Source organism: Pelodiscus sinensis, chromosome 3 (assembly GCF_052426305.1).
Source record: "Pelodiscus sinensis isolate ZL-2025 chromosome 3, ASM5242630v1, whole genome shotgun sequence".
NCBI classification, from domain to species: Eukaryota; Metazoa; Chordata; order Testudines; family Trionychidae; genus Pelodiscus; species Pelodiscus sinensis.
The window spans coordinates 102,017,723-102,044,496 of record NC_143054.1 but is presented as its reverse complement, the minus strand read 5'-3'; the positions used below and the strand labels follow the sequence as shown (position 1 = coordinate 102,044,496).

Below are 26,774 nucleotides of genomic sequence, written 5' to 3'. Positions count from 1 at the left end.
ACCAACCCTGCTCTTGGTCTCCTCTTGCTTTAAGCATGCTTGTAGAATATTTTCTTGTCGCCTTTGTGTCTCCAGCTGGTTTAATCCTGTTTTGTGTCTTTATCTTTTTAATGTTGTCACTGAATAATTGTGTTATTGTTTACATTCATCCTTTTAAAATTTGACCTATGTTCCACTTTTTTGTAGGACTCATTTTTGAGTTTCGGCTCATTAATTATCTCCTAGTTAAGGCAGGGTGGGTCCTTCCATACTTCCTATAAATCAAATGAAAATTATACTTCAAAAGCCACTTATTATATATAAACAAGCACTAAAATAAATTATAACATTTGGTAAAAAAAAAAGAACATTAGGATGGCATCAAAGTCCAAATGTCCTTCTCCTTTTATCCAATTCTAATATTAGCATTGGAATCCACTAAGCTAATATACACATGCTTTGACACAAACTAAACATTAGTCTACAGAATATATCAGTTAATTAATAGTCTGGCATGGTACCCTGGTAACAATAAACTTTAAAAAAGAAATTACTGATTATAGGTATTCCATGAGAAAAAATACAGAAATATCAAATGTAAAATCAGAACTGAAAAACTTTGCTAATATCTAGTAGAGATAATAAGGCGCATTTAAGGGCAGATGAAACCGGTTCTGGCAGGGCATCAGGTCAGTAGTTGCATTGTGTGGCTGCTGTCTGAGGCTATCTGAGGATCATGCTTAAAGGGACCCCCCTGGACAGCCGGTTCTCAGCTTTTCCTGCTTGCTTGCCAACCTCGCCGAGGGACAGCAAAGCGTTGGTCTCTGTGCCCGTCTGTGTCGGTGGTTCCCTTCGGGGATGCCGCCGCAGGTGGCAACATGGAGCCAGAGCTCGCCCTGCACCTTCTGGTGCACTTTCTGGACTTGCTGCTGCAAGCCTGCCAGCAATGACTCAAGGCTGCCTGGCACCACCTGGGGAACGTCAGCCCCCTGCCTCTCCACCTGGCTGCCCTGGGGGCCATGGAGGAGCTGCGGCGGCCCCCCGGCACTGGCAAGCCCCGCCGCATCTGGCGCCTGGACACCAGCAGCGACTGGTGGGACCGCATCGTCCTGGAGCGCTGGGAAGACTGACAGTGGACCCAGAACTTCAGGATGAGGAGGGACACCTTCCTGGAGCTCTGCGAGTGGCTCGCCCCTGCTCTGCGCAGAAGGGACACTCACATGAGACCCGCCATCCCCCTCCAGAAGCAGGTGGCCATCGCCCTCTGGAAGCTCTCCACGCCGGACAGTTACTGATCCATCAGGAACCAGTTCGGCGTGGGGAGATCCATCGTCGGAGCGGTGCTCATGCAGGTATGGCACTCGTCGGCCACTGCGCCAGGGGAGGAGGGGGGGCTGCAAGGAGGGGATGGGCCGCCCCAGGGACAAAGGGGTCGGTCTGTCCCGGCCGTACTACACGCCGCCAGGGGGGGTGCTTCCGGGAGTGGGGCGCGGGGCACTGCCAGGACACGAATGCTCCCAGCCACCCGGGCGCCCCACTGATTGGCGCTTTGCTGTGTCTCTCTCCGCAGGTGGTCAAGGCCATCAACCGGGTGCTGCTCCGCAGGGTGGTCCACCTCGCCTACCCAGACGCCGTCATCCGGGGATTCGGTGCCCTCGGCTTCCCCAACTGCGGGGGGGGGGGCCACCGATGGGACACACATCCCCATCCGTGCCCCGGAACACCAGGTGTCCTGTTAAGTGAACCGCAAGGGGTACTTTTCCATCCTCCTGCAGGCCATGTGTGACCACCGGGGACAGTTCACGGACATTAATGTGGGCTGGTCCGGCAAAGCACACGACGCCTGGGTGTACCGCAACTCCTCCGTGTGCCAGCGGCTGCAGGACAGGACCTTCTTCCCTGACCGCCACATCAGGGTTGGGGACATGGACATGCCTGTCTGCCTGGTGGGGGATGCCGCCTACCCACTGCAGCCGTGGCTGATGAAGCCCTACACGGGGTACCTCAATCCCTCCTGCCAGGCCTTCAATGCCAGGCTGACCAGGGCCCGCATCGTGGTGGAGGGGGCCTTCAGGCGACTGAAAGCCCGCTTTCGATGCCTCCTCACCTGTCTGGACCTGGCCGAGCACAACATCCCTCCCATGGTGGCAGCATGTTGTGTGCTCCACAATTTATGTGAGAGAAAGGGGGAGGCTTTCCTGCCAGCCTGGATGGCTGAGGCTGACCGCATTGGCTGGACACTACAGTCAGCCCCGCACCACCGCCGTCCGGGAAGCCCAGTGGGGGGCCGTCTGGATCTGGGAAGCCCTGCGGGAGAGCTTCCTGGTGGAGGAGGAGGACTGACCTCTCCCTGCATGCCCCACTGGGGCCTTCTTCCACCCTACCCCCTTCCGCTTTCCCCTTCCTACCTACTGTCAAATAAAGACACCTGTTTTTCACACAAAAACGTCTTTTTATTTAACATAACTGGGGTGGGGGGAGGGAGGAAGGAGGGTGGGAGAGGGGAGGGGGAAACCTGGGATGAGGGAGCTGGAAGGGGAGGGAAGGGAGGAAGGGAAAGGAAAGCTCAGGGGTGGGGGTCCGGCTGCCTCTCCTGTCTCGCAACACTGCGGGTCCAGGGGTGTTGGTGGGGAATGTTGTGGAAGGTGGTGCAGGAGGGACGGGGGGTGTGGAGGAAGCAGGAGCGGGAGCAGGAGGATGAGCAGGGAGAGCAGGAGCGGGAGCAGGGGGAGTTGGAGGGGGAGCAGGAGCAGGAGGGGAAGTTGTCGAGCAGGCTCTGGAGGTGGCCTTGCAGGGCACAGCCCTGCTCCTCCAGTGCCTCCAAGCTCCTCCGGCGCAGCGTCAGGTCCTCCTGGACCCAGTGGTCCTGGATGCGGAGCTGGTGCTCCAGGAACCGGAGGTGCCACCTCTGGTAGTCCTCTTGGTTCCTGGCTCTCCTGCTGGCCCGGGCGCGGGCGGCTGCTGCAGGTGGGGTGGTGTGCCCTGCAGTCCCAGGTGCTGCGGCTGTGGTGAAACAAGAACAGCGGTCAATTACCCCAGGGGCCCAGGTGTGTGAAACCCAGCTCCCCACTGCAAGGCCAGGGCCCCTGCAGGATCCCCAGCTGCTGCTCCGTGGTTGGCAAGGCCCAGGCGCACGGTCCCTGGGCTCCCTCTCGCCCCAGCCCCCCGTACACATAAGGGGATCATGATGGTACTCACATGTGGACGCCTCCCCGGCCTCGGACGACACAGGCGAGCGGCTCTGTGGGGTGCCTCGGGTGTCCTGGGTTCTGGGCAGGCTGCCGGCAGGCTCCTGGCTCTCGGATCCCTCCTCCTCCTCCTCCTCCGTGTCTGGGAGCGGTCCCTCTGCCCCGGGGTTTATCACCTCCCAGGGGGCAGAGACAGCATGAGCCCCCAGGATGCGGTCCAGAGCCTGGAAGTGGGGGCACGCCTCCGGGTCGGCCCCTGGCAGGCAGGCCCGGGAGTAGGACTGCCACAAGTCCTTAATTTTCCAGCGCACCTGCTCCCGGCTGCGCTGGTGGCCCCTGGCGGCCAGGCTGGCAACCATGCGGCCGTAGACTGCCGCGTTCCGGTGGCTAGTGCAGAGATCGTGGACATTGGAGGCTTCCCCCCAAACCTCGATGAGGTCCACGATCTCCGCACTTGACCAGGCGGGCGCTCGCCTCTTGTGGCCCCGGGCAGGCTCCTGGGAGCCGCCAGGCTGGTCCCGGGAAGAGGGGGAGGGCTGGGTGGCATCGGGTTGCTGGCTCATGGGGTGTCAGCTGCTGGGTGGGCTGGCACAGGTGCTAGCAGCCTTGCAACTGGTACAAACCCCGTAGCCAGCCTGTGGCCCTTTAAGGGCTCCGGGGCCGGGAGGGGGGCAGTAGAGTTTCCCTGGTGTTGGCCAGAGTGGCCACCAGGGAAAGCTGGGAAGGGCTAGCCTCCCACTAGTTCGAATTAAGGGTCTTCACAGCCCTTAATTCGAACTAGTAAGTTCGAACTAGGCTTAATCCTCGTGGAATGAGGTTTACCTAGTTCGAACTAAGCGCTCCGTTAGTTCGAATTAAATTCGAACTAACGGAGCGCTAGTGTAGCGCCTATGAAAGTTAGTTCAAACTAACAGACGTTAGTTCGAACTAACTTTGTAGTGTAGACATACCTTCAGATACACAAATCAGGATTAGAGTTTCTAGAATTCTGGCTCTATTGTTGGTGCCTAATGCAATAAGACAAATTCAGTAGTCGAGAATGCAATGTCAATACTCATAAATGCCTATAGCATTCTGATTTTTTGGAATGATACTGTTTTACTGGGAAAACACATTGGCTTACTGTATATATAGAACATAGACCATGAAGATGGATTATGTTCTGTGTATCTATTCCATAAACAGTCTTAAAGGGAATACAGATTGAATAAATGCAATGTTGCCCCCCAACACATGCCTATACACACGAGGAAATGGCAAGTTTTGACACACAGTCTTAACTATCCCCCTCATGCATACTTAGCAATTTTCCCCTGACAGAACCACTGATCCAAAACACTCCATTGATTGAGGAAGCTTATGATTAGTGTAAAAAGGATAATGGTGTCCTAGACAGAAGATGAGGGTCCTGATATACCATGATATTATAATTTCCTAAGAGTTACACCATTTTAAATCTGGTGCTTCCCTTTCATGAATAACTTTTAAGTTCCTATAATTCTAGAATGAGCAAAATAGTAAGTTAATTATATCTTTTATGACAGAAAACAATCATTTTTCCATTGAAAAAACAGATGAAGAAAAATACACAAGAAAAATTAGTGGTTAATTATATTCTACCTAACACCTATCTATATTTGCTTACACTTTCTAAACAAAATAGCACTTTCCCACAGAAACATAGAAAGACGTATCTTTAATAATGTTTGCATAGTGCTCTGTAAATGCACATTATTGTTAAAGTCATTCAGTGGCAGAGAGCCAAGAAGGTTTTAGATTGAAGAGTGCTTAATCCCCTGGCCTCTAGAGAAAAAGCTCCTCCTCTGTCTTTTGCATAATTCACAAATCAGAAACTCTTGAGTCGAAGGAGATTTTTATTTATTTGTAGACATTTTGAGACACAAAGGTATTTGGCATCAAGAGTTGTCCAGATCTCTCAGAAATGCCCCAAAATACAAATCTGTGCACTTGCCACTCTAGTACTGTCGTGTACAATACTGTAATTTACATTTTTCAGTTTCAGACCTAGCTGTTTGCAGTATTTATTCAATAAGATATCATTCCATAAAGTTATTTTCTTTAAAGGCATTTTTTGAATAATTCTTTTCCTAATTTAAGCAAAATTAATGGCTTGTTGGGTGGTCATTTGTGACTTTATGTCATTCCTATGTATGATACACATTACTATAAGAGTTTCCGGAAACTGTATAGTTATTAAACAAGTATGATGTAAGTCAAGAAGATAATCTACTTCATCAGAAGTAAACTCATTACATTTAATGCAGTTGTCCATTCTAAGATCTTAGAAGAAAAGCAAATCACATTATAACATTTTGAATGAAGAGATTTACTAAATAAATAAGATTCAGGGCTTTTAAAAAATGTATTTTGTGTTGTCTCAGCAGTGGAAGCTTTAAAGCATTAATCTTCAGAAGAATCTGACTGAGCAGAACCATATATCCACACCCACATGTAGCTTCATTACAGAATCCTCTTGCTATTGTTTCTCAGTAAACACATCTTTCAGTCTTTGAACAAATAAACAGCAATTCACTTTTAGCTCAGTCCTGAAGACTTTTCTGAAGACTGCATCATGCCATTGACCTTCAAGTAGAATCCCACACTGGATTCACTGCTTAAAAAACAGTTACATGGCATATGGCCCCAGTCCTTGTACAATCAAGTTCATGAAGAATACAGTGGGCATTTTACATAAGCAAGGTCTGCAGATTTGGATCTTAGAATATAAATCAGTGTCCACGGGTATTTATATTATAGTAAAGAAGTATTCCTTTTATGCCTTACTTACACATACTCTCTCATCACCCCTGAAAGGGTAGAGTTTGCCTTTTTGTGATAATATAGTTAATCTAAATCTAATATCAGGAAGGATGTGTGGCATCTTGTATACCAATCTGTCATAAAAGTTGTTGGTTCTTGATTTTGATTAATTGTTGAGGTCTGGAGCCCCTCAAAAGCTATTGTACAGTAGGAATAGATTTTATCTTCAGCAAAAGGTATCCAATTCCACTGATTTTATTACATTCACAGAGCTTCTTTCAAAAGGGGGGAGGGACATTTATATTTTGATGATAATCAGTCAGAAACAATTTTTTACCACCTGCAAATTATACTGAGGGAGAGGAGTCAATTACAAATGAAGTCAGCTCAGAGAAGACTAAGAAGCAGGGGTATCTGGAAAAATTGGCATCTGTGTGTCATTTCAAATAACTTTGAAATAGAGGAAGGACAGAAATATGGGAGGGTATGTCTACACTAGCCCCCTAGTTAGAACTAGGGAGGCTAATAAGGGCAACCAAAATTGCTAATGAAGCACGGGCTTTAAATATCCCACGCTTGATTAGCGTATTCCCGGCCGATCGCCATTTTGGAAACTGACTAGCCCGAAGTAACTGCCCGCATCTATATGCGACAGAGAAGCGGGATTCCAAGATAAACCTCTTAGTCTGAATTAATTCTTACACCTCATTCCATGAGGAGAAACAGTTAATTTAAATTAAGGGGTTTATCTTGGAATCCCGCTTTTCTGTCGCTTATAGACACAGGCAGTTACTTCGGGCTAGCCAGTTTCCAAAATGGCGACCGGCCGGGAATACACTAATCAAGCGCGGGATATTTAAATCCTGTGCTTCATTAGCAATTTCGGTCACCCTCATTAGCCTCCCTAGTTTGAACTAGGGGGCTAGTGTAGATGTACCCAGAGAGAATAAGCTCTCTGAAATAGGGAGTGAATAAGACTATGGAGACAGCTTTGATTGGACAGCTTTGTATTCAAATTCTAAGATGGGTAGGAAGCCAGTGAAGATGACAATGGTAGGAAAGCAATACAATGCTACTTCTTATAAAGATTTGAGTGCATAAACTGAGCTACATCTTCCCATCAAGTTCAAGTTATCACTGTTTCAAAACATGCAGTCCTGTATGGATCTCTCTCATGATATTTTAAAGCTACATATGTGTCTTGGTTTGAGCTGACATTTGTGTGTAGTCAACTTTCCTACACAGAGACTTTAGTATTGGTGATATTTAATAACAATAATTGTCAATCACAGTGCCAGCTTCTTGCAGTTACACAATACTAAAGACCTTAAATACACTTTAGACTCCTGTTATTCTAACAGTTATTGTAATCCAGCATATATATAAAAAAGGATCTTTACTATTACTGATGTGGGTGCCAACAATTTACTGTATTGTTGTGGGTTTATGGAAGGCTGAAAGCATTATAGCCCATACCAGTTAAGATCTACCATAAATAAAAATGATGAAAGTATACCACTGCACACAGATTATTGGATATTTTTACCAGACAACTTAAAACATTTTTAGAATTAGACTGTGCCATTTTTCCTGACCTTGAGACTTCTGAGCTTTTTGAGAATTTCTGTCTGAGTGTGATGTGAATATTATTCATTGATGTGCACAGCAAGCAACATAGCTCAGAAAAGATTGCACAGTTTAGTCTGTATTTCTACACTGGGCACAGAATCTCTTTAGATAAATCAAGCTTGCAGCATTGAAAAGAAAAAATATAGATGCATAAAATACATAATTAAATGTTTTAGGAAGTCTTTAAAGCTTGGAAATGCCCCCCGCCACATACTGGTATTGATGGTAGTTTACTGACCCACAGTTAGACACACTATGTGGACTGAATTCTGTGATTGAATCCTCAATGGTAGATTTCCTTGAGGTCAGTCTGAGACAAGTTAGTGTATCCAAAGGCAAGCGTGTCCTGAAATAGCCATCAAGTGTCTCAAATTCTACACTGGATTCATTTCAGAAGCAGAGTCTACTGGCATATATCCGGTTGTAGAACTGGTAGTCTTGTCAAGAAATAATTTAGGCCTATATCTTGGAATCTCTGAATAGGCAGAATTGTGCAGCACTCATTTGTCTTCAGCACCAACTTTCATTTTCACCCCCCAAATAAAAAGAAAGCATTCCAGAGCAATTCCAATTCGCACCTTATTCCACTCCACTTTTTCCTTTCAAATGATCCAACAGTTGGGATGACTGGAAACCCAAGATTCCATTTTGTGAAAAATTGAGGATTTCAATTTTTTTGTTTATTCCATATTAGAACAAAAATACAACTGATCTTTTGAATATTTTAAGGAAAAAATTCAGACATGTTTACTCCAGAACAACTACATGGTTAAGGAATTTATCTCAAATGTGAAAGACCTAGGTTCATAGTCCCTGGTCTGTATCAGGCAGAACAGTGTTGTGACTGTGCTTGTCCTATATCTCAGGAAAGTACTCTGGGCCATAAGTTTTTGTGAAAAGTTTCTGGTTTAACTTTTAAAAAATTGAGGAATTTTTGGACCAAAACCCCCCTCATTTTCTTAAAAGATTCCCAATCAACTCTAGTCAGCAGTTAACACTTTGGGTAAGGTATGACTGCACCACTTGATGAGTATCCTTTGCATAGACTCATACAATCTTCATAGAGCGACACAGCCTGAAACAGCACTGGAAACACATATACTGCACAACATATAAAACATCTCTAGCGTTACGGGCCCATACTACCCAATCCATTATCAAAAGGTTGAGCTGAAAATCTAATTTCACAGAATCAGATGTTTGAATATTTGGAAAGTCACAAAATTGAGTGAAGGTATTATTTGTATTTTTAAATACAGTGACTTCTATTATTTGAGAATAATGAGAATATCAGCGACATTATGGGCTAAAATATGACCATCCCAGAATGGGTGGAATTTGGCTTTTAGTGAGCTAGGAAATACAGGGAGTATTTGTGGGTGAGATGAACCCATAGCTTTGTAACCTTATGGATCAACATTGCTGCAATGGGTGAACATTTGCTGTATCCTTTTAAAGACGTAGCAAAGAATACTGTCCACCTGTCTATGCTACTTCTCGTGCTCAGGCAGCAATATGCCTCCAACGGTGCAGGGCTACATTGCTCTACTCCTTAGGTGTTATCCTTTTCTCCTTTTGTGAGGCAATTAGAGCTCTTAGGAACCTACATGTGAAGGATAAGAATCCTCAAACACCTTGATGTACAGTATATACAGTATTATCCAGTGTAATACAACACAGGAGTTCACCAATGTCACTCTAGGTTGGAGTTGTTATATGAACTGTGTTAGACAGCAAGACAGAATTGTTTTCAATGTAATCCTCAGGGAGTCCTTCAGGAAAGGGAAAACAATGATTCTGAAGGTTCATTTCAGTGGCAGCTACCAGGGATTGTAAAGGTTATTTTATTTTACCATGCTGCATTTCACAGCTGATTCCAAAGCTAAGAATGTGCCCGTGAGTAATGTATCTCGAAGTAATTTTTTAGAAATGGTAAAAAGAAATTTTAAATATATTTTGACAAACAGAATAATAAAAAGTGCACACAATGAATTAAAAAACCTTATTTACTAAAAACCAACTAATAAGTCTTGAATTTATTATTGATTGAATTCAGCTTCAGTAATCAGGAGCAGTGTAAGTGCTTTGAGATGCCAAATACAATGCATCATGTAAATAAATACTATATTGCTGTTTATTAAATAATGATGACACTACCAGGTTACACCCCATGAAAAAGCTCTGGAGAATTTAAACGTGGATAAAACAAAAAAGGTTGCACAGAAATTACTATAATACCCATAGAGTTGAATAGAGAAAGATCCCTCTCTTATATGTCTTATGATTTCAAGCTATCCTCTAAAGTCTTGTAAAAGGGGTATAATTTTCTATTAAATATCAAAGGATGGTCTAAAAACCTTTAGAAAGATTATTGTTTGTTGGGCTCTTCACTATGGAGTTCTTCAAGCTATACTAGAAGAAGGACAGAAGACACCAGATAAGGCTTAATTAGACACCACTTTATTTGTAATTGTCTGAGACTAATCAATAGATAAAGTTGTATTGTGCAGGTAATTCTGTAGTCATTATCTCTGAAGACAGACAGAAAGACAGACAGACAGACACAGTTTTAATCTCATTCACTATGGCTATGACTAGACTGCAGAGCTTTTCTGAGATACCAGTTATCCTGAACAAGATATGCTGCCTCCAGGGAACAATTTCCAAAAAAGTGGATGTGTTCTTTTGCCATCCCTATATTTCTCATTATATGAGGAAGAAGGTATGTATCGAAAGGGGAGATTTTTCCAAAATTTGGTCCCGTGTAGACAGGCCAAATTTCGGAAAAGCCACTTCTGAAAGAAAAGTGGAAAAAGATATGCAAATTGAGGTTTGCAATTTGTGTATCTTTTTCTAACTTTTCTTTTTGCTTAGACATAACCTATAATATCCTACAAGGATTCTCTTTTTCACCTGGTTTAATCTAGAGATGTTTACCCTCAAAAGGTAAATGTTATGATAAGTGATATGTCGATGACACCCAGTTAGTCATCTCACTTATTTCAAACTCAGACAGATGCATTCATTACCATGAACTCTTGTGTTCATATGGCATTCGTGACCTGCAGATTTGTTCCATGTACATACCCAATGGCTATAGCTCTACCTCTACTAACTCCCTCCCACTTCGATAATCTCCCTTCCACTTGGATAATGCCAAGTTACAACTCAGCTTCTTTGGACTCGGTAGCTTGTCTAGTTCACAGCCTGTATCACCAAATTAAAGCACAGTCATAATATTTTGGGGCTTGTACAGCCACAAATGGACCTAGTGGATCCCATACCTAGTGTCTAAGCCAGAAAAAAATGACAATGGATACTAATATACTTGTAAAATGACACTTTTTGGCTTAATGAGGAATTAACGGCACAAGTCCAAATATTATTATAGGGGAGTCATGCTAAATGTTTAATGGCAGTTTTGAATTACAGATACATTTGTATGTTGAGTCCTGTATTTCACCTGCCAAATTTTAAGTGTAAGCTCAAAGTTTATTTCTAAGAAAAGCATTGGTAGCTACATCACACAACATAAGGAGATATCCTACAGGGAAAGGAAGCAAAAGTCTTGTTTGTGCTTTTTAATTTTTGACGCACTAAAGAACGATTTGCCTTATGCCGCTGGATAGCATCACTGAACAAAAATTAGATTATGAAGATTATCTTAAGTATGTCATCAGTCTCTGTGCCAATGGAATTATTATGCAGTGCTAGTTTTATGGAGGAGGAGGAGGGAGAGGGAAGACTTTACTGAAAGAATGTGCAGATCTCCTCCCACCCCCGTTTGCTCTGATAGTGTCGTACCTGTTCTGATGAGCTGGATAAGCCTTGTGACTCCTATAAATAGATAGCTTGCCAAAAAACCTCTGCTTCTATTATTAGCAATTAGATAGATGACAACTAATCAGCATTCACTTTTCTAATTGCACTGCATCTGGTTTCTTCTGAGTCCTCCCTCTGTAATTTTATCTTTTAGGAAAGATAAAATGATAAAGGAAACTCTGCAAGTCTTATTTGAACGTTTTTGCCAAAATTATGATTTAATAGCAATAAAATTTTCAACAGCTAGGCAATTTTTCCCTGTTTTTATCTCAAAGTCATATCAAGTGAACCTAAATCAATGATAAATGTCTACATTAAAACCATCACGGCTAATAGTATTCTATATCATTTGTCTTTTGTTCATTGTGACCAAATTACAATCACCACATGACTGTAGCTACTTGTGATTAATGATGGTTTTACTTAGTAACTGACAGTGAAGCTTTTGGGAGGGAAAGGATAATGTATTTTAAATTTTCAAGCTATAGGTTAAATTAAAAAAAAAACCTGCAATTTTCAGAGAAGTACTTCATATGCCAGCTACCAATGTCAGACTGGAGGTTTTATTGATGCTCACGTTTTGAAGGGATTGTTCTTGTCTTTTATCAGGTGGAAATTTCAGCTTATATGTTCTCAAGTGCTCCAGTGATCACAGCCAAGATTTAAAAAGGGAAGTAGAAATTATTTAGGGCACAATGTTGGAATTCTTCTGAAAAAAAAATCTAGGCATGGAATAGATTATTTCTAAGAGTTTGGTAAATTAATAAATTATAAATAATCTTTTGGATAAATCAGAGAGCATATTATAAGACTGGAGAAAGGTACGAAAGCTTTCACTTTGCAGATGCCAATCCTGATACAGGTGATAGTGGCAGAAAACTATTTTTACCAGCTGATGGTTATGAATCAGGTTTCAGCTCATAGACTGATTATTCTAAATCAGTTAGTATGGACTATGTGTTCTCATCACAACTGATATTCTCTTTGGGTTTGAACAGCCAGAGACCTCATACACTTCTCACCCACTACAAATGAACCCCACCAGTTAAGATGCACAAAGGCAGATAGCACATGAAAAACATGCTGCCTACGCTATTCTGTGAATGAGGCTATGTTTAGATGGCAGGCTTCTTTCGGAAGAAACTTTTCCAGAGAGATCTTCTGAAAAAACTTCTTCTGAAAAAGAGCATCCACACATTGAAAAAGCCACCTACTTTTTCGAAAGAGAGCATCCACACTGAAGGGATGCTATCTCAAACGTAAGCTGTTATTACTATGGGAGGAATGGCCACCAGGGCACTTGTACTTTTTCCTCTTTCCTCTTCTTGCAAGAGAACACCCTCTTCCCCATCCACACACACCTTTTTCTGAAAGAGTTCTTTCAGAAAAAGGCTTCTTCCTCACAGAAAGACAAGGTTTCTGAGGTTCTTCGTCTTCTTAGACCAACTTCTGTTGATAAGAGAGAGACAAGCTTTCAAACTTACTCAGTCCTCTTTTCCAACTCTGCATAAGCTTGGAAGGTTGTGTCCTTCATCAAACAGAAGTTGGTCTAATAAGAGAGAGCACTTCAGTCACCTTGTCTCTTACTGTCAATTCTGTGCATTTCACCAGCATGAAAGTTACTTAAAATCTAGAAAGAAGAAAACAAAAACAGAAATGTGGTTAGGATGGGATTTTCTGCAGTGCTCAATGATGACTTAACTGTGCTTCCTTTGAAGTCACTAGTAGAACTCCCATTGACATCAGTGGAAAGACAGTGAAACTGACACCGAGTGCTTTTAAAAATCTCTTTCCTAGAGTGAAATTATGACCCCCCACCGAAGTCAATACCAATAATTGATTTCAATAGGGCTAGTACTGTCCCTCTGATATTTCTATCTTTTCTACCTCATTTCACAGATAAATCCCAATGCACTGGTATTTTAGGGAAGTATTTAGAAATCTGTAAACAGAACCCCCCAAATCCCAAAGCAGATTGCAATGACAGGGTATTTCCTATATAAATTGTACATTAAAAATGGTGTAGTTCCAGAATATCAGGAACTGCTGAAAAATGCTATTTGACACTTCAGCTTCCCCTGTGGTCTTGTGATTAGTTTTGATCTCACTCTTCCCATAGGTTAAATGGGAATAATTAAATTTATCTGATTCACATATATGTTTTGATAACTACATTAACTAGTTAATGTTCACAAAGTCCCATCTAAGTATAATTTCTTAATTAATATTCTGTATTTCTGCATAAAATTGTGTTAAAATAATATGGTGCTCATGGAAAGGGAAATTAGCAAAATATTCCTATTTTCTACAAGCAGCTTAGGAAATGGAATTGCTCAGTACAATTTCACAGAATTTGGTATCTCTTTTAGCAAAGGTCACATTTGATAATCTAGGTAAAAAAAATAAATGAAAGCACTAGTAAATGATCATATTCAGCTTGTGACACTTTGCTTACCTCAATTGTACTTGCAAGAGAACCAATAATGGCTTTTCCTGGGGTGCACCTGGTATTGGGAGAAGTAGCAAAGGCATCATTGTTTAAAAAAAACTAGAAACAAAACCCAGACATTTGGCTTTGTTAAAATAAAATTGTATTTTTTTAAGACATTTCTGTCTTTATGTTTATTGTCTGTCAATGACTTCTGGTCAAAGTCAATTACCTAATCAGAAGGGATCTTTACAAAATGTCTTCCCAACTATAAGCCTTGCATGGGATCTGAGATTCAAACCAAGTTATTTCTTGTTTGTGGTTCATCAGCAATAACTGTGGCCCAATTAAATTAGGTATAATTTAAATTGTTGTTAGGTATAGTGAAGTAATAAGTTAGGTATGTATTTACAATGGACTTAGTTTGGGACAACATGAAATAAATCTAGAACAAAAAATAAAGCTAATACATAGAATAAAAGAATTATAGTATAATCACAACAAAAATGCATTCTCCTTAAAACACAGATCCATGCAATTTACATTCAATGCTTACCATCTTTCAATATTATATGTGTAGGGTCTTATCTAGCAGAAAACAATTTTTTGTTTTGTTTTGTTTAGTTCCGGACCAGTGGGCACAGGAGTTGTTGCCAAACCTGGATAGTCACCTTTCACAAATCTACCAAGAGATTGGGACTTTTCAGTTTAGAAAAGAGGAGACTAAGGGGGGATATGATAGAGGTATATAAAATCATAAGTGGTATGGAGAGGGTGAATAAAGAAAAGTTATTTATTAGTCCCCATAATAGAAGAACTAGAGGACGCCAAATGAAATTAATGGGTAGCAGGTTTAAAACTAATAAAAGAAAGTTCTTCTTCACACAGCGTGTAGTCAACCTGTAGAACTCCATGTCAGAGGAAGCTGTGAAGGCTAGAACTATAACAGAGTTTAAAGAGAAGCTAGATAATTTCATAGAGGTTAGGTCCATAAAAGGCTATTAGCCAGGGGATAGAAATGGTGTCCCTGGCCTCTGTTTGTCAGAGGCTGAAGATGGATGGCACGAGACAAATCGCTTGATCACTGTCTTCGGTCTACCCCCTCTGGGGTACCTGGTGCTGGTCACTGTCGGCAGACAGGCTACTGGGCTGGATGGACCTTTGGTCTGACCCAGTATGGCCATTCTTATGTTCTTATCCTTATCTGCATCTTTAGGTGCCTACATATCTCTGAAAATCTAGCCCCATGAACTCAGTCCTACTCCCACTGAATCCGGTGAGAGTCTGGCCATTCAATTCAATGAGAAAAATATGGTGGTGTTTTTAAATTTATTGGTAAATGAATTCATTAATCCTGAAAAATCATTGACTATAATGAAGTGTGAAAGGCTGCTCTCTACATATTCAGTGTTGCAAAAAAGAAAGGCAAATTTCATTTTACTACTAATCACCTAGGGAAAAATATGCCCCCAAATCAGTATCAGCACCAACAACCAAAACAAACACTGGCTTAGCTTTAAACATGTGATTTCAATGCGAGTATTTACATGCTTAAATGACTTGCTAGCCTGGGGTCCTAGTAACTGGGGCGATAGGATGCATATATTTAGCCACTGTGTTATAGGTTTGCATAAGAGAGATGACTGAGAACAATACAGTTCATCCTTGTATATTAGGATGGTGGAAGTATGAAAGTGACAAAAAGGAATGTGAGAACATTTTTTTAAAAATTTGTTACTTCAGTAGTAACAACATGTAATATCTTTAATTCTCGACATCGTAATAAAAGAAGAAATAGGTGTGTCAAACAATGTATGTGATTTTAAAGCCTGTGTGTATGTAATGCTGCCATTGCTATCTGTAATTTGTTTTTCTATTCAATTCACTAACAGATTGTTCCCATCTGGCGCTTTAAAACAATATGCTTTTGATAATTCATAAGTATGTATTTTTTCAGAAGGATAAAAGTCTTAATCCAAAATATAAATGTTGGCCTTGGGCTTCTTAGTTATCTAATGTTTATTTTCCATTTACTTCATTAAGCTCCCTTTCCCATTCAGACTTCCTGTATTTGTAGAAAGTTGCCCATAGCTCTGAAAGTTTTCAGTTTTTGTTTTGTACTGATTTGGACTCATTAATATTTTATCAGTTGGTTTTCAGAGTTGTTAGTAAAGACAACCTTACCAAAGGCCCTGATCTGGGCAGCAATTCCCATAGAACACTGGGTAGGGCTCAATTTGTACCCTTTCATGGAGATTGAAGAGGATTAGAGAAATTTTATGGACTTGATTCTCTATTGCTCTGTATCCTGGCTTGTTATACACACCCCTGTAGTTATATTTAAATGGTACCATTTAACAGCCACTATGCACAGGTGTAAGGAACCACACAAGGTGAAAGAGAATGAAGAATCAGACTCCGTAAGTTCACCTTGAAAACATTATCTGAGGACCCTCCCCATGGATAAAAGAAACTTAGAATACTACAAAGGATGCAACTTCCCAATTGTGCATCCACAAAGAAGTAACCCTCCATTTAGTTTTCAGGTATCTAAAAGGGTGTCATAAGGAGGAGGGAGTAAACTTGTTCGTCTTGGCCTCTGGGGATAGAACAAGAAGCAATGGGTTTAAACTGCAGCAAGGAAGGTTTAGGTTGGACATTAGGAAAAAGTTCCTAACTGTCAGGGTAGTCAGACACTGGAATAAATTGCACAGGGAGGTTGTGGAATCCCCATCTCTGGAGACATTTAAGAGTAGGTTAGATAAATGCCTGTCAGGGATGGTCTATACAGTATTTGGTCCATGAGGGCAGGGGACTGGACTTGATGACCTCTCGAGGTCCCTTCCAGTCCTAGTATTCTATGATTCTATGATTTTCTTTACATTTATCCAGCTTTCCCTCCTTTTATTCACGGCAGCATTGCTCTTCAAAGAACTGAACTTAAACATAGCTTAATTCCATGGGTAATAAGCATTTAAGTGAGCTCATAAAATATCAAATGTTGAGGAAATTGACAGTTTTGTGAAAATGTATCATAGTTTGAAAAGAATTTTTTATACATTTGGATTTTTTGGATATATATATATATATATATATATATATATATATATATATATATATATATATACACACACACACAACTTAGCAAAACATCTTTAAAAAGCGAAAGGCAACAGGGAAACAAGAATAATATGAAGTGACCAGACTCAAACCAAGGCAGTTGTTCTCCCTATAACATCATTGTTATGTACATCATGCCTTTACAGAGAACTATTAATATTCATAAGAGCCAAGCATGCTGCTGCACATGCAATTAAAGTTCTAAATAAAATCTAAATTCACACTTCAATGGGAATTGCACCCAAAGGAACTCAGGACAGAATTGGGCCCTAATGATTCATTAAAAGTAGGGCAGCTCACCAAACCTAACCAAATGAACAATATAAACAGCCCAATTAAAATTATTACCAGCACATTCCCTTTCAGTTCAATGTACGGTATGCCTGTGTGTATATTTAACATCTTAGAGAGAAATTAGAGTGTGTCAAAGAAGAAGAAATTACCATAATATGTTGGAGAGTTTCATACTTTTAATTTCATCTCTTTCCCTTATTTCTCCTTTTTGTTCTTTGTCTTTTTAAGATCTCTCTAGGTAAGCATGTGTGGGTCTGGTCAGATTTGGATGGGTGTTGAAGTACAGTGTGTTGGCAATGCAAATAAATGGCACTCTTTCCCCGAGTCAAAACCAGTTCAACATATGAATTGTGCTACAGGAAGTCTTTCCGAAGAGACAAAACTGCGGTCCTGAGAGGCCAAATGCTTCAAAAATAACTCTGAATTGTCATTCAATTAAAATTTAGTAATTCACTTTGATAGTATTTGTGAGCCCATATAATTACTTTATATGAGCATTTATGCCACTGAAATTTTATTCATGGTAATCTTTACTAAAAGACTAGAACAAAAACTTATTTGCACAAGTTTTTACAGTTGAAATGTTTGCTCAGCAATGTTGAAAGGACTGAGTTTATTTGGGAGACATCCAATTAAGGAAACAGTAGCAGGTTATCAACTACACAGTAAAAATAGTGAATACTCAAAGCAGTAATTGTTGCAAATAGCTTACAGTCATCCATATGCTGAAATATGTTTTCAGAAACATTTGTCCAAAAAAACCCCCTGTGAATTATATAAGTCTGTTCACAATAAATTCACCATCAGAAATAGGAGTAAATTGGGTCAAACTCTTTGCTGTAAAAATAGTAAAGCTCTATCACTGGCCATATAAAAAACTCTTCTATTTAAGCCATGCTGAATGTAGGTGAGAAAGAAGAGAGTTGCTTAGCAGAATTCCACTCAGCTGCAAAGCCACCTACCAGAGAGAAAGCTTAAATTAGTGCTTGTCTCCATTTCAAGTGCCAATTTGACCCAGCTACATGAGCACAGATCACAGCTTTCTTCCTACTCTCATAGAAATTAATGTAGCCTCAGGAGCTAAATACGGCAACAGTTTCTGCAGAGACTCAAGTTTAAGCTCTCTTTCCTGTGCAGAGAGCCCACTTCTAGTTTGTCTCATCATCACTGAACTGAAAGCTGCTTCATATAGCTATCAGCACTTTTGTCTAAAAATGCATTAGTGGAATATAAACTTTAGGGTACACTAGTATGTCACATTCTAATAGGTCCATGTAGACCCTGCTGGTATACACTAAAAGTTTCCTGTACATGTAGTTCTGACTATTGGAAACTGGTCTACATTAACGTACAGAAAAGAATTTTTAGTCCATGCCTGCAGGGTCCCACATGGGCTAGTTAGAGCACAAAACACATGTACCATAATGTGTCCCCCTCCTCTGGTGGGGACTAATGCACTAATTAGACAAGACCTGAGTCTTTTCTATACAACATCCTTTTCCATGGTGGAAGCCAAACCAATGATTCTCCATTTTCCTTTCCATTTTGCACTCCAGCACCACAACCACTTTATGTGGCTGAGACATAAAGTGACATCCACTATCAATCTTTTAAACGCTGTCACAGGGGCTACTTTACAAGCTGTGGTGGGGCACCCTCTTTCTTTCTCTTTGTTATATTTTTACCTCAGGAATAGCCAGTTTCCTTCTCTGAAAGAATTTGAAAGTAGTCAGGGTGCACTGCTCACCTTCCCTTGCATGAATCTTTGACAGAGTCTAACAGACAATATCTTCATATTAGCACCTCTTCCAGAATCTGGTACTAACTTTTTCCTTATACTATAAATCCTTATGACTACAAAAGTTCCTACCAAATCTGAAAAGAATTTTCCATGCTTCTCAGATTTATTGGACAGCTAAATCAAGTACCTACTCCCTATCTTTCATTTATCTTAATTTTAATTACTTTAAGCCCTGGTCTCCACTACAGAATTATTTAGAAATAACTCCGCTTATTTCAAAATAACAATCAGAGCATCCACGCTACCACGCCATTATTTTGAAATAAGGGGCTGGTTATTTCAGAATAATAAATCCAGCTTTCTACAAGGAATAATGCTCATTTCAAAATAGATATTTCGAAATAATGGTAAGTGTGGACACTACACAGCTGCTATTTTGAAATAAATATTCCCAAGAGTCATTCAAAGTAATTCTGAGTGTTTCCTGGGGCTCTAAGTCAAGGTAGCACATTCATATGTAGGGTACATCTACACAGTACCCTTAACTCAAAATAAGCTACGCAATTTGCGCCATGCAAATTGCGTAGCTTATTTTTATTGTATTTCAAAATAGCTTATTTTATAATTAAAATTTTGAAATAATGAGCTATTCAGAAATTCCTTTAACCCTTGTGGAATGAGAGTTACCAGGATGTCAGAATAAGCCACTCATTATAAATCTATTTCAAAATAACGAGCTGTTTCAATGGACGCAGAATAGCTATTTCAGGATATTTCTGGTATCCCAAAATAGCTCCACAGTGTAGACATACCCTAAGGCTATGTCTAGACTGCAGGCTTCTTTCGAAAGAGGCTCTTTCGAAAGCATCTTTCGAAAGAGCCTCTTTCGAAAGATCGCGTCTAGACTGCAGGCGGATCTTTCGATAGAGGAAATCCGCTTTTTCGAAAGAGAGCACCCAGCGAGTCTGGATGCTCTCTTTCGAAGACGGCCTCTTTACATTGAAGAACGCCTTCCTTCGAAAGAGGAACTTTCGAAGGAAGACGTTCTTCCTCGTGAAACGAGGTTTACCGCCATCGAAAGAAAAGCCGTGTTCTTTCGAAATAATTTCGAAAGAACGCGGCTTGAGTCTGGACGCAGGGGAAGTTTTTTCGGGAAAAGGCTACTTTTCCCGAAAAAACCCCTGAGTCTGGACACGTCCTAAGGGACCCTGCCTTGGACTAATTTCGAGGATTCCCTATAGTGAGGACATGCTATTTCAAAATAGTTATTTCAGGAGCTATTTTTTCAAAATAAACGATTTTGAAATAATTTCCTAGTATAGACATTTACCACTGACCAAAATTCTGGAAGACCATGAACACTCTTTTTTTGTTTTGTTTGGAGATATATATGTACACACACACATACGTACACACATTTTTGGGATGATAATAATGGCTAATAACTTGGCAAGAGATTTAATAACTAGATCCTCCAGGATGAATATTCCTTGTCAAATATTACACTGACTTTGTCCTTACAAACATTTAGGAAAGTCTGAAATGCCACTGCCTGATAGTGCACATTTTATGCACGTTAATTCCTGATTAATCACAGACAGATAATGAGGAGATAATAATAAAAAAACTAGCAAAGGAATACCACTAGATTAGTCAAGTTTGTCCAACACTGCTGTTTTTTCTCCTTTAATTCCAAATCTGCCAATGCCCATTTTGCATCATCAGTTTCTGAATAATAGCTGGAGAGACAAATATATCATCAGGAAAATCCCACAAATTCTTATTGTGCAATCTTTCCAGCAACTATTCTTTCAGAATGCTACTTAAGTGGCAAGTAGAAAACACTGTCAGCATGAGAATATCCATTTTGCTAGGAGTTTTAAAAATTCTAATGTGCTTCACTCTTAGAAATACTTGAAATGATATAATTTTTTGTCAGAATAAAATCTGCAATGGATCTTATCTCAATAATGGTAAGCCAAAACTCCAGGTTTAAACATTCACAAACTCTAGGGATATGTGTCTTTGGATCTGAGGTTTGTGGATTGGGCCCATCTTTTAATCACAGTGTATCCGGAAATCATTTGACCAAGTGAAGCGTAACGTTTAAAATTACAGAGTGATTTGCATATTGAAAGATAAACCTGGAAATATCTCAACTATAGTACACAGTAGTCACCACCCCTGCTTCTTTGGTTGCAGATTTTAATATCAGTTCTGACAGCCATAGTGAAAAGCTGTAGGAATTAAAGCAGATGAGAAATATAGATTTAAGACCAATTGACTCAACTGCTTAGGACATTGAAACAACACAACATTACTAAATAATAGGGCTGGTCAAAAAATTCAAACAAAACATGTTCCCATTGGAAACATGGAGTTTTACAGATAATAAACTCTTCCTCTAAAAAAAGATCAATTTTGGTGGATTATAAAACAAGAAATATATAAATCGCCAGAGTTATCAAGTTCTAAATATTTTCTTGTGCAGTATGACATTACTTGGAAAAATCTATTTAAAGTACAGAAAATGAGTTTTCCTCTTGTCAGCGATTCAGCATTAAGGTGGCCCAAGAGAGTGGATATGGATTGAGTGATTCTTATTTACTTTAAATTATTCCTACCTCAAACCATGCAGATCCCCCAAAAAAGTTTTTAACTTTTAAGAAGCAACTTTAACCTCAAAATTCCTAATCTGATGTTTCTACATTGTCTTAATTCATATAAAAATTTCGCTAATATCAATGGACTTACTAATTTTTACCAATGGACATGATTCAGGCTCTTCAGTTCCTGCTGGAGATTACACTTCTAGAATTACATCTCATGCAGAGCAAAGGAAAAGCTGATGGATCTTCTAATATGCTTCTATGCCAAGAAGTTCACCCCATGGGTGCAGCCATCTCCGGCTCTGACAGAGAACATCACAATTCCCAAGCAAGAATACCAATTTATACTCATATTATTACTCACCATCTCAACTGAGCAGCACAGCACTTCACTCCTCTATCCCCCAAATAAGTAATCTCACCTTACATTTCACATATGCACTATATCAAAATAGCCTTGAGGTACATAATAAAATACCCCAAAATAGATAAGAAAAACTAGATGTTCAAGATTTATACCATAGCTAGTGAGGGCTAACAATATATTCTCTTATTTTAAATTTCAAAGAGTTTGCTGCTTGTGTTGCAGTAATAATTACATAGTACTGGCTTCAAAGACAAATCCAGAATCTGGTGAAGCTGAGCAATACATACCACATTTTTAAATTCTTATATATTCTAAGCCCCTAAAAAGGCAAGTCTATCATCAATGTTATTGCATCGTGAAGAGAAAACATGGGTGCCCTCAACCAGCCACTCTAGTACTATTTTACAACACCTAGGCTGTGTCTAGATTGCACCCCCTTTCCGTAAAAGGGATGCAAATTAGACACAGCGCAATTGCAAATGAAGCGGGGATTTAAATCTTCCCTGCTTCATTTGATTTTAAGAGGAATAAGGGATCTTTCGGGAAAGGCTTTATTTTCTGAAAGATCCCCGTCTAGACTGGCGCTTTTTGCCGGCAAAGCCCCGAGCCCGGAAAAAAATGGCAGCCATGTTTATGCAAATGAAGCAGGGAAGATTTAAATCCCTGCTTCATTTGCAATTGCCCTGTATCTAATTTGCATCCCTTTTATGGAAAAGGGGTGCAATCTAGACACAGCCCTCAAGTCAGAAACAGTTTCAACTTTCACGACCTTCCAGGCTCTTCTGCTGATCCTCATTTGGTGGGAACAATGTACCGGACCATAGAGGAAACTGTGGGAAGTCAGGGCTATAGCTGGACTCTATCTCCCATAATGCTTTGCATGCCATGGGCACCCCGATGGATCATCCAGTTTAGACCATGTTATATTTTGGGAAATGCAGTCCTCCATGAACCCCTGTTTAGGGAAAACAATGGACTACAATTCCCATATGATAATGTGCAAAAAAAAGAAAATTCAGTTTGATTATTTTTTGTTTATTTTTTACCGATTCAAAAAGAAATATTTAGAGTATATTCAGTACAATGAAGTATTGTATAATATTCTATAATTTGGATCAAACCAATCCAAAACAATTTTTTTCATTTTGTTTTTACCAGTGGAGAGTCAAATTTTCACAAATACGTACATTTTCCTGTGGAGAATTTCTATTTTGTGGAAGCTGCACAGAAATTATTCTGGTATAAAATTTCCTACCAGATTCAGTCTCAGCATTTCAAACTAATTGCCATGGGTGGCATTTCTCAGCCTTCCTTCTGTTTTCTATGCCTTTTTTAGCGCTCAGCTTCCACTTCTCAGGGTTTTCAGCAGAGAACATTCCAGCTTCTATTCAGTTATTTATTATTCCCTTTTCACCTACTTGCACTTTCCTTCTGCCTATTACAACTATCCTCTTGAGAAAAAGCCTCCCATCTGGGCTCTAGCTTTTTCTGTTTGTTGTCCACCAGAAAGAATTAAAGGAGAGAGAGAAAATATTCCATTCTGAAGTACTTTGCTTTAAATCCCTATAGAAAATAACACCATCATCTTTCTTTTAATAGATGTTTAAGAAAATGCCTGTTATCTGAGTTAAAATATGAAATATTCTTGATATTTAAGTGTAAGTACTTTACATTTATTTTTGCTTCTACATGAAAATACACTGTTGACTTTTCCATATACTTCCTATCATAGCCCTACTCGACACTATGGAGTTGTTTCAAAATAACCCCTCTTATTTCTAAATAATAAGGGGAGAATCTATACTACCAAGCCCATTATTTCAAAATAACTGGCTGGTTATTTTGAAATCTGTACTCCTGCTTTCCTCAGGGTATGTCTATACTGTGCAGCTATTTTGGGATACCGGAGGAATCTACCCGTGTCTTTACAAGCTGCCCATTATTTTGAAATACTTTTTTAAATAACAGGAGAACTATTTTGGCTTCCATGTAACCTTGTTCCACGAGGGTTAAGGGATGTCTCGAAAAAGTGCATTATTTTGAAATTGGCATTATGTAGATGCACCAAATTTCAAAATAACCTATTTTAAAATAGAATCAAAATATGATACACAATTTGAGTAGTGCAAATTGCGTATCTTATTTCGAGTTTAGGGTGGTGTGTAGATGCACCCTCAGGGTATGTCTACACTACCCTCCTAATTCGAACTAGGAGGGTAATGTAGGCATACCGCACTTGCAAATGAAGCCCGGGATTTGAATTTCCCGGGCTTCATTTGCATGAAGCCGGCCGGCGCCATTTTTAAATGCCGGCAGTTCGAACCCCGTGCCGCACGGCTACACGTGGCATGTAGTAGCTAGTTCGGATTAGGCTTCCTAGGATTAGGAATGTAGTAGCTAGTTCGGATTAGGCTTCCTAATCCGAACTAGCTGTATTCCTCGTGGAATGAGGAGTACAGCTAGTTCGGATTAGGAAGCCTAATCCGAACTAGCTACTCCATGCCGCGTGTAGCCGCGCGGCACAGGGTTCGAACTGCCGGCATTTAAAAATGGCGCCGGCCGGCTTCATCCAAATGAAGCCCGGGAAATTCAAATCCCGGGCTTCATTTGCAAGTGCGGTATGCCTACATTACCCTCCTAGTTCGAATTAGGAGGGTAGTGTAGACATACCCTCAGGGAATAACGCTTATTTTGAAAATTTTATTTTGAAACAATGTTAATGTGGACACTCTGTTGCTGCTATTTTGATATAACTACCCCCCAGAGAAATTTGAAGTAATTACTCCCCTGCTTCCTGGGTCTCTAAGTCAAGGTAGCATGTCCACAATAAAGGAGCCTGCCTTGGACTAATTTCAAGGCTTCCGAGTAGCATGGGCATGCTATTTCAAGAGTTATTATTTCAAATTTAGTTATTTCAAAATCATTTCCTACTGTAGATATGCCCATATTGAGTTGTTGATATAAAATGGATTTACTGTGAAAACAGCCAGCTTTGGAAAGGTGAAGAAGTTTCTTAGACTATTATTACTTTGTACAGATTTTATATTTTCATATAGGATAATTATTTGTCATGCTGTGATGTTTGTAACACGGCATTTGTATATTCAGGATCTTCTTTCTGGTTTGTCCATGTTTCTGTCTGGGTAATAGGAATGTATTGACATGCAAGTTGTCCACGTTGACACAGAAATTTTCCAGACAAGATATCCAGAAAGAGGAGTTTCTGTACTATCAAGGGGCATACAAGGGTGTTGAGGGAGACTTCACAGATACATTTTTCATCTGATCCCTCCTAGTTTCCTGTCTCTTTGCCTTCCCAGCCTTGTTTCTCCTGCAGCCTTGAGTCACCTTCCCCCCTCCACTGCTGAATTACCCAGCTGTTTGTAAGGCAGAAATGCTGAATAGAGAAAAGAACTGTGTAAATTTTAAGGCCCACTACTTGTAATGAATCTAAGTGGTATAATCTAGTGCTGTATTCTTGTCAAATGCTGGGAGGAATTGCAAATTATAAGAAAATGTGTGTAAAGACCATTAATGATGGAGAAACTGTTTAAATTGTGGCTTTCCAAAATGGAGTCCAAAACTCCATTTTGTATTTAGAACTTTGCAGAGTTGCTTTTGCAGTTGAGTATGGCATCAAATGTGCAGGTAGAATGTTTGAGTTTAAACCTTAAGCTACCTGACAGTTAACTTGGCATAAGTATGAATATGCATGAGCATTCATATCAGCCAATCAAATCATACCACGCTGCAAGAGCATCTTTGTTATATCCAATCAATTTAAACCATCCTTGTCCTAATGAATATGTATGAACCTACCTTATATAAGGTGTGACCAAACGTCAGTTCGTGCTGGTTCCCGGACCTAGCTGGGGCCTGCAGCGTCGGGGCGTCGGGCTTAGGGATAGGCTTAGCTTAGGTTACAGAGAGAGTGAGTCATCCTTGTCCTAGGTGTATGAAAGAGGTCCTGTAGAGATATTCTTCTAGAGAAGCTAGCGGAAGGCTATGCTACCTCTATTTTATATAATATAGTATTTTTCTTGAGTCAGGCTGGCGGAAGGCCAGACCTCCTCAAATAGATTAGTTAGGTTAGTTAGTTTAGTATTTTAGATAGATTAGCTATCGTCCTCGAGTTTGTACAGCAGGTTGCGTCGGTCCACGCATGTCGGCCGTCATCGTGCTTGTTCGTCGGGCTCGTCGCGATTTAGATAAGGTTTTATTTTAGGATAGAATTAGAGTAGATAGAACAGAGTCATCAATCGCCTGATCCTGCTGCACCGAAGCACAGGAAGAGGATCCGGAGACCAGAGGCTTCACGGAAGGTGAACCGACCGTCACCGAACTCAACCGGCACTTCGAGGGATCACCTTGGCTGTTCCTCTCCTGCGGCTTCCAATTAGCCAAAGGATTGTAGGTCGCCAAGCGACAGGATCACCCAACAAGGGACGCCTGGAAGTTCCTCCCTGAAGGCTTTCAATTAGCCCAAAGGTCGTAGGTCGCCAGCATCGCATCAATCGGCTGCAGCGCCGCTGACTCTGTTGTAGGTATAGGGACCTTGAGGGACTTCCCCTCCTGGTTCATTTAATGTAAAGAGGGGACTGCCCCCTTGTGTGTTCATTAGAGGTATTGCTGTTAAAATTTCTGTTAAACAATATAGTCCTGTGGTTTCCAGTTTTAAACCAGACTTATGTTTTAATTTACGCGCCTTATAAACTAAGATCTGACACTCTCCGGTGAATAGATACGGAGTAGGGGGTCGTTACCTTAAGTACCATCCCTTGCGGATTGGTCAAGCTGTTAAATTAACCTTCGGAAG

At 40.6% G+C, this 26,774-nt stretch overlaps 1 protein-coding gene across 1 annotated transcript in view; it reads right to left on the bottom strand.

Moving 5' to 3' along the window:
• LOC149524687 (uncharacterized) overlaps positions 1 to 26,469 on the bottom strand; it is a 65,954-nt gene extending 39,485 nt beyond the window's left edge. The window contains exon 1 of the mRNA XM_089777159.1: positions 26,307 to 26,469. Within this exon, the coding sequence (XP_089633285.1) occupies positions 26,307 to 26,469 (163 nt within the window). The remainder of the gene's footprint in view (positions 1 to 26,306) is intronic.
• Between the last annotated feature and the right edge of the window lie 305 nt (positions 26,470 to 26,774).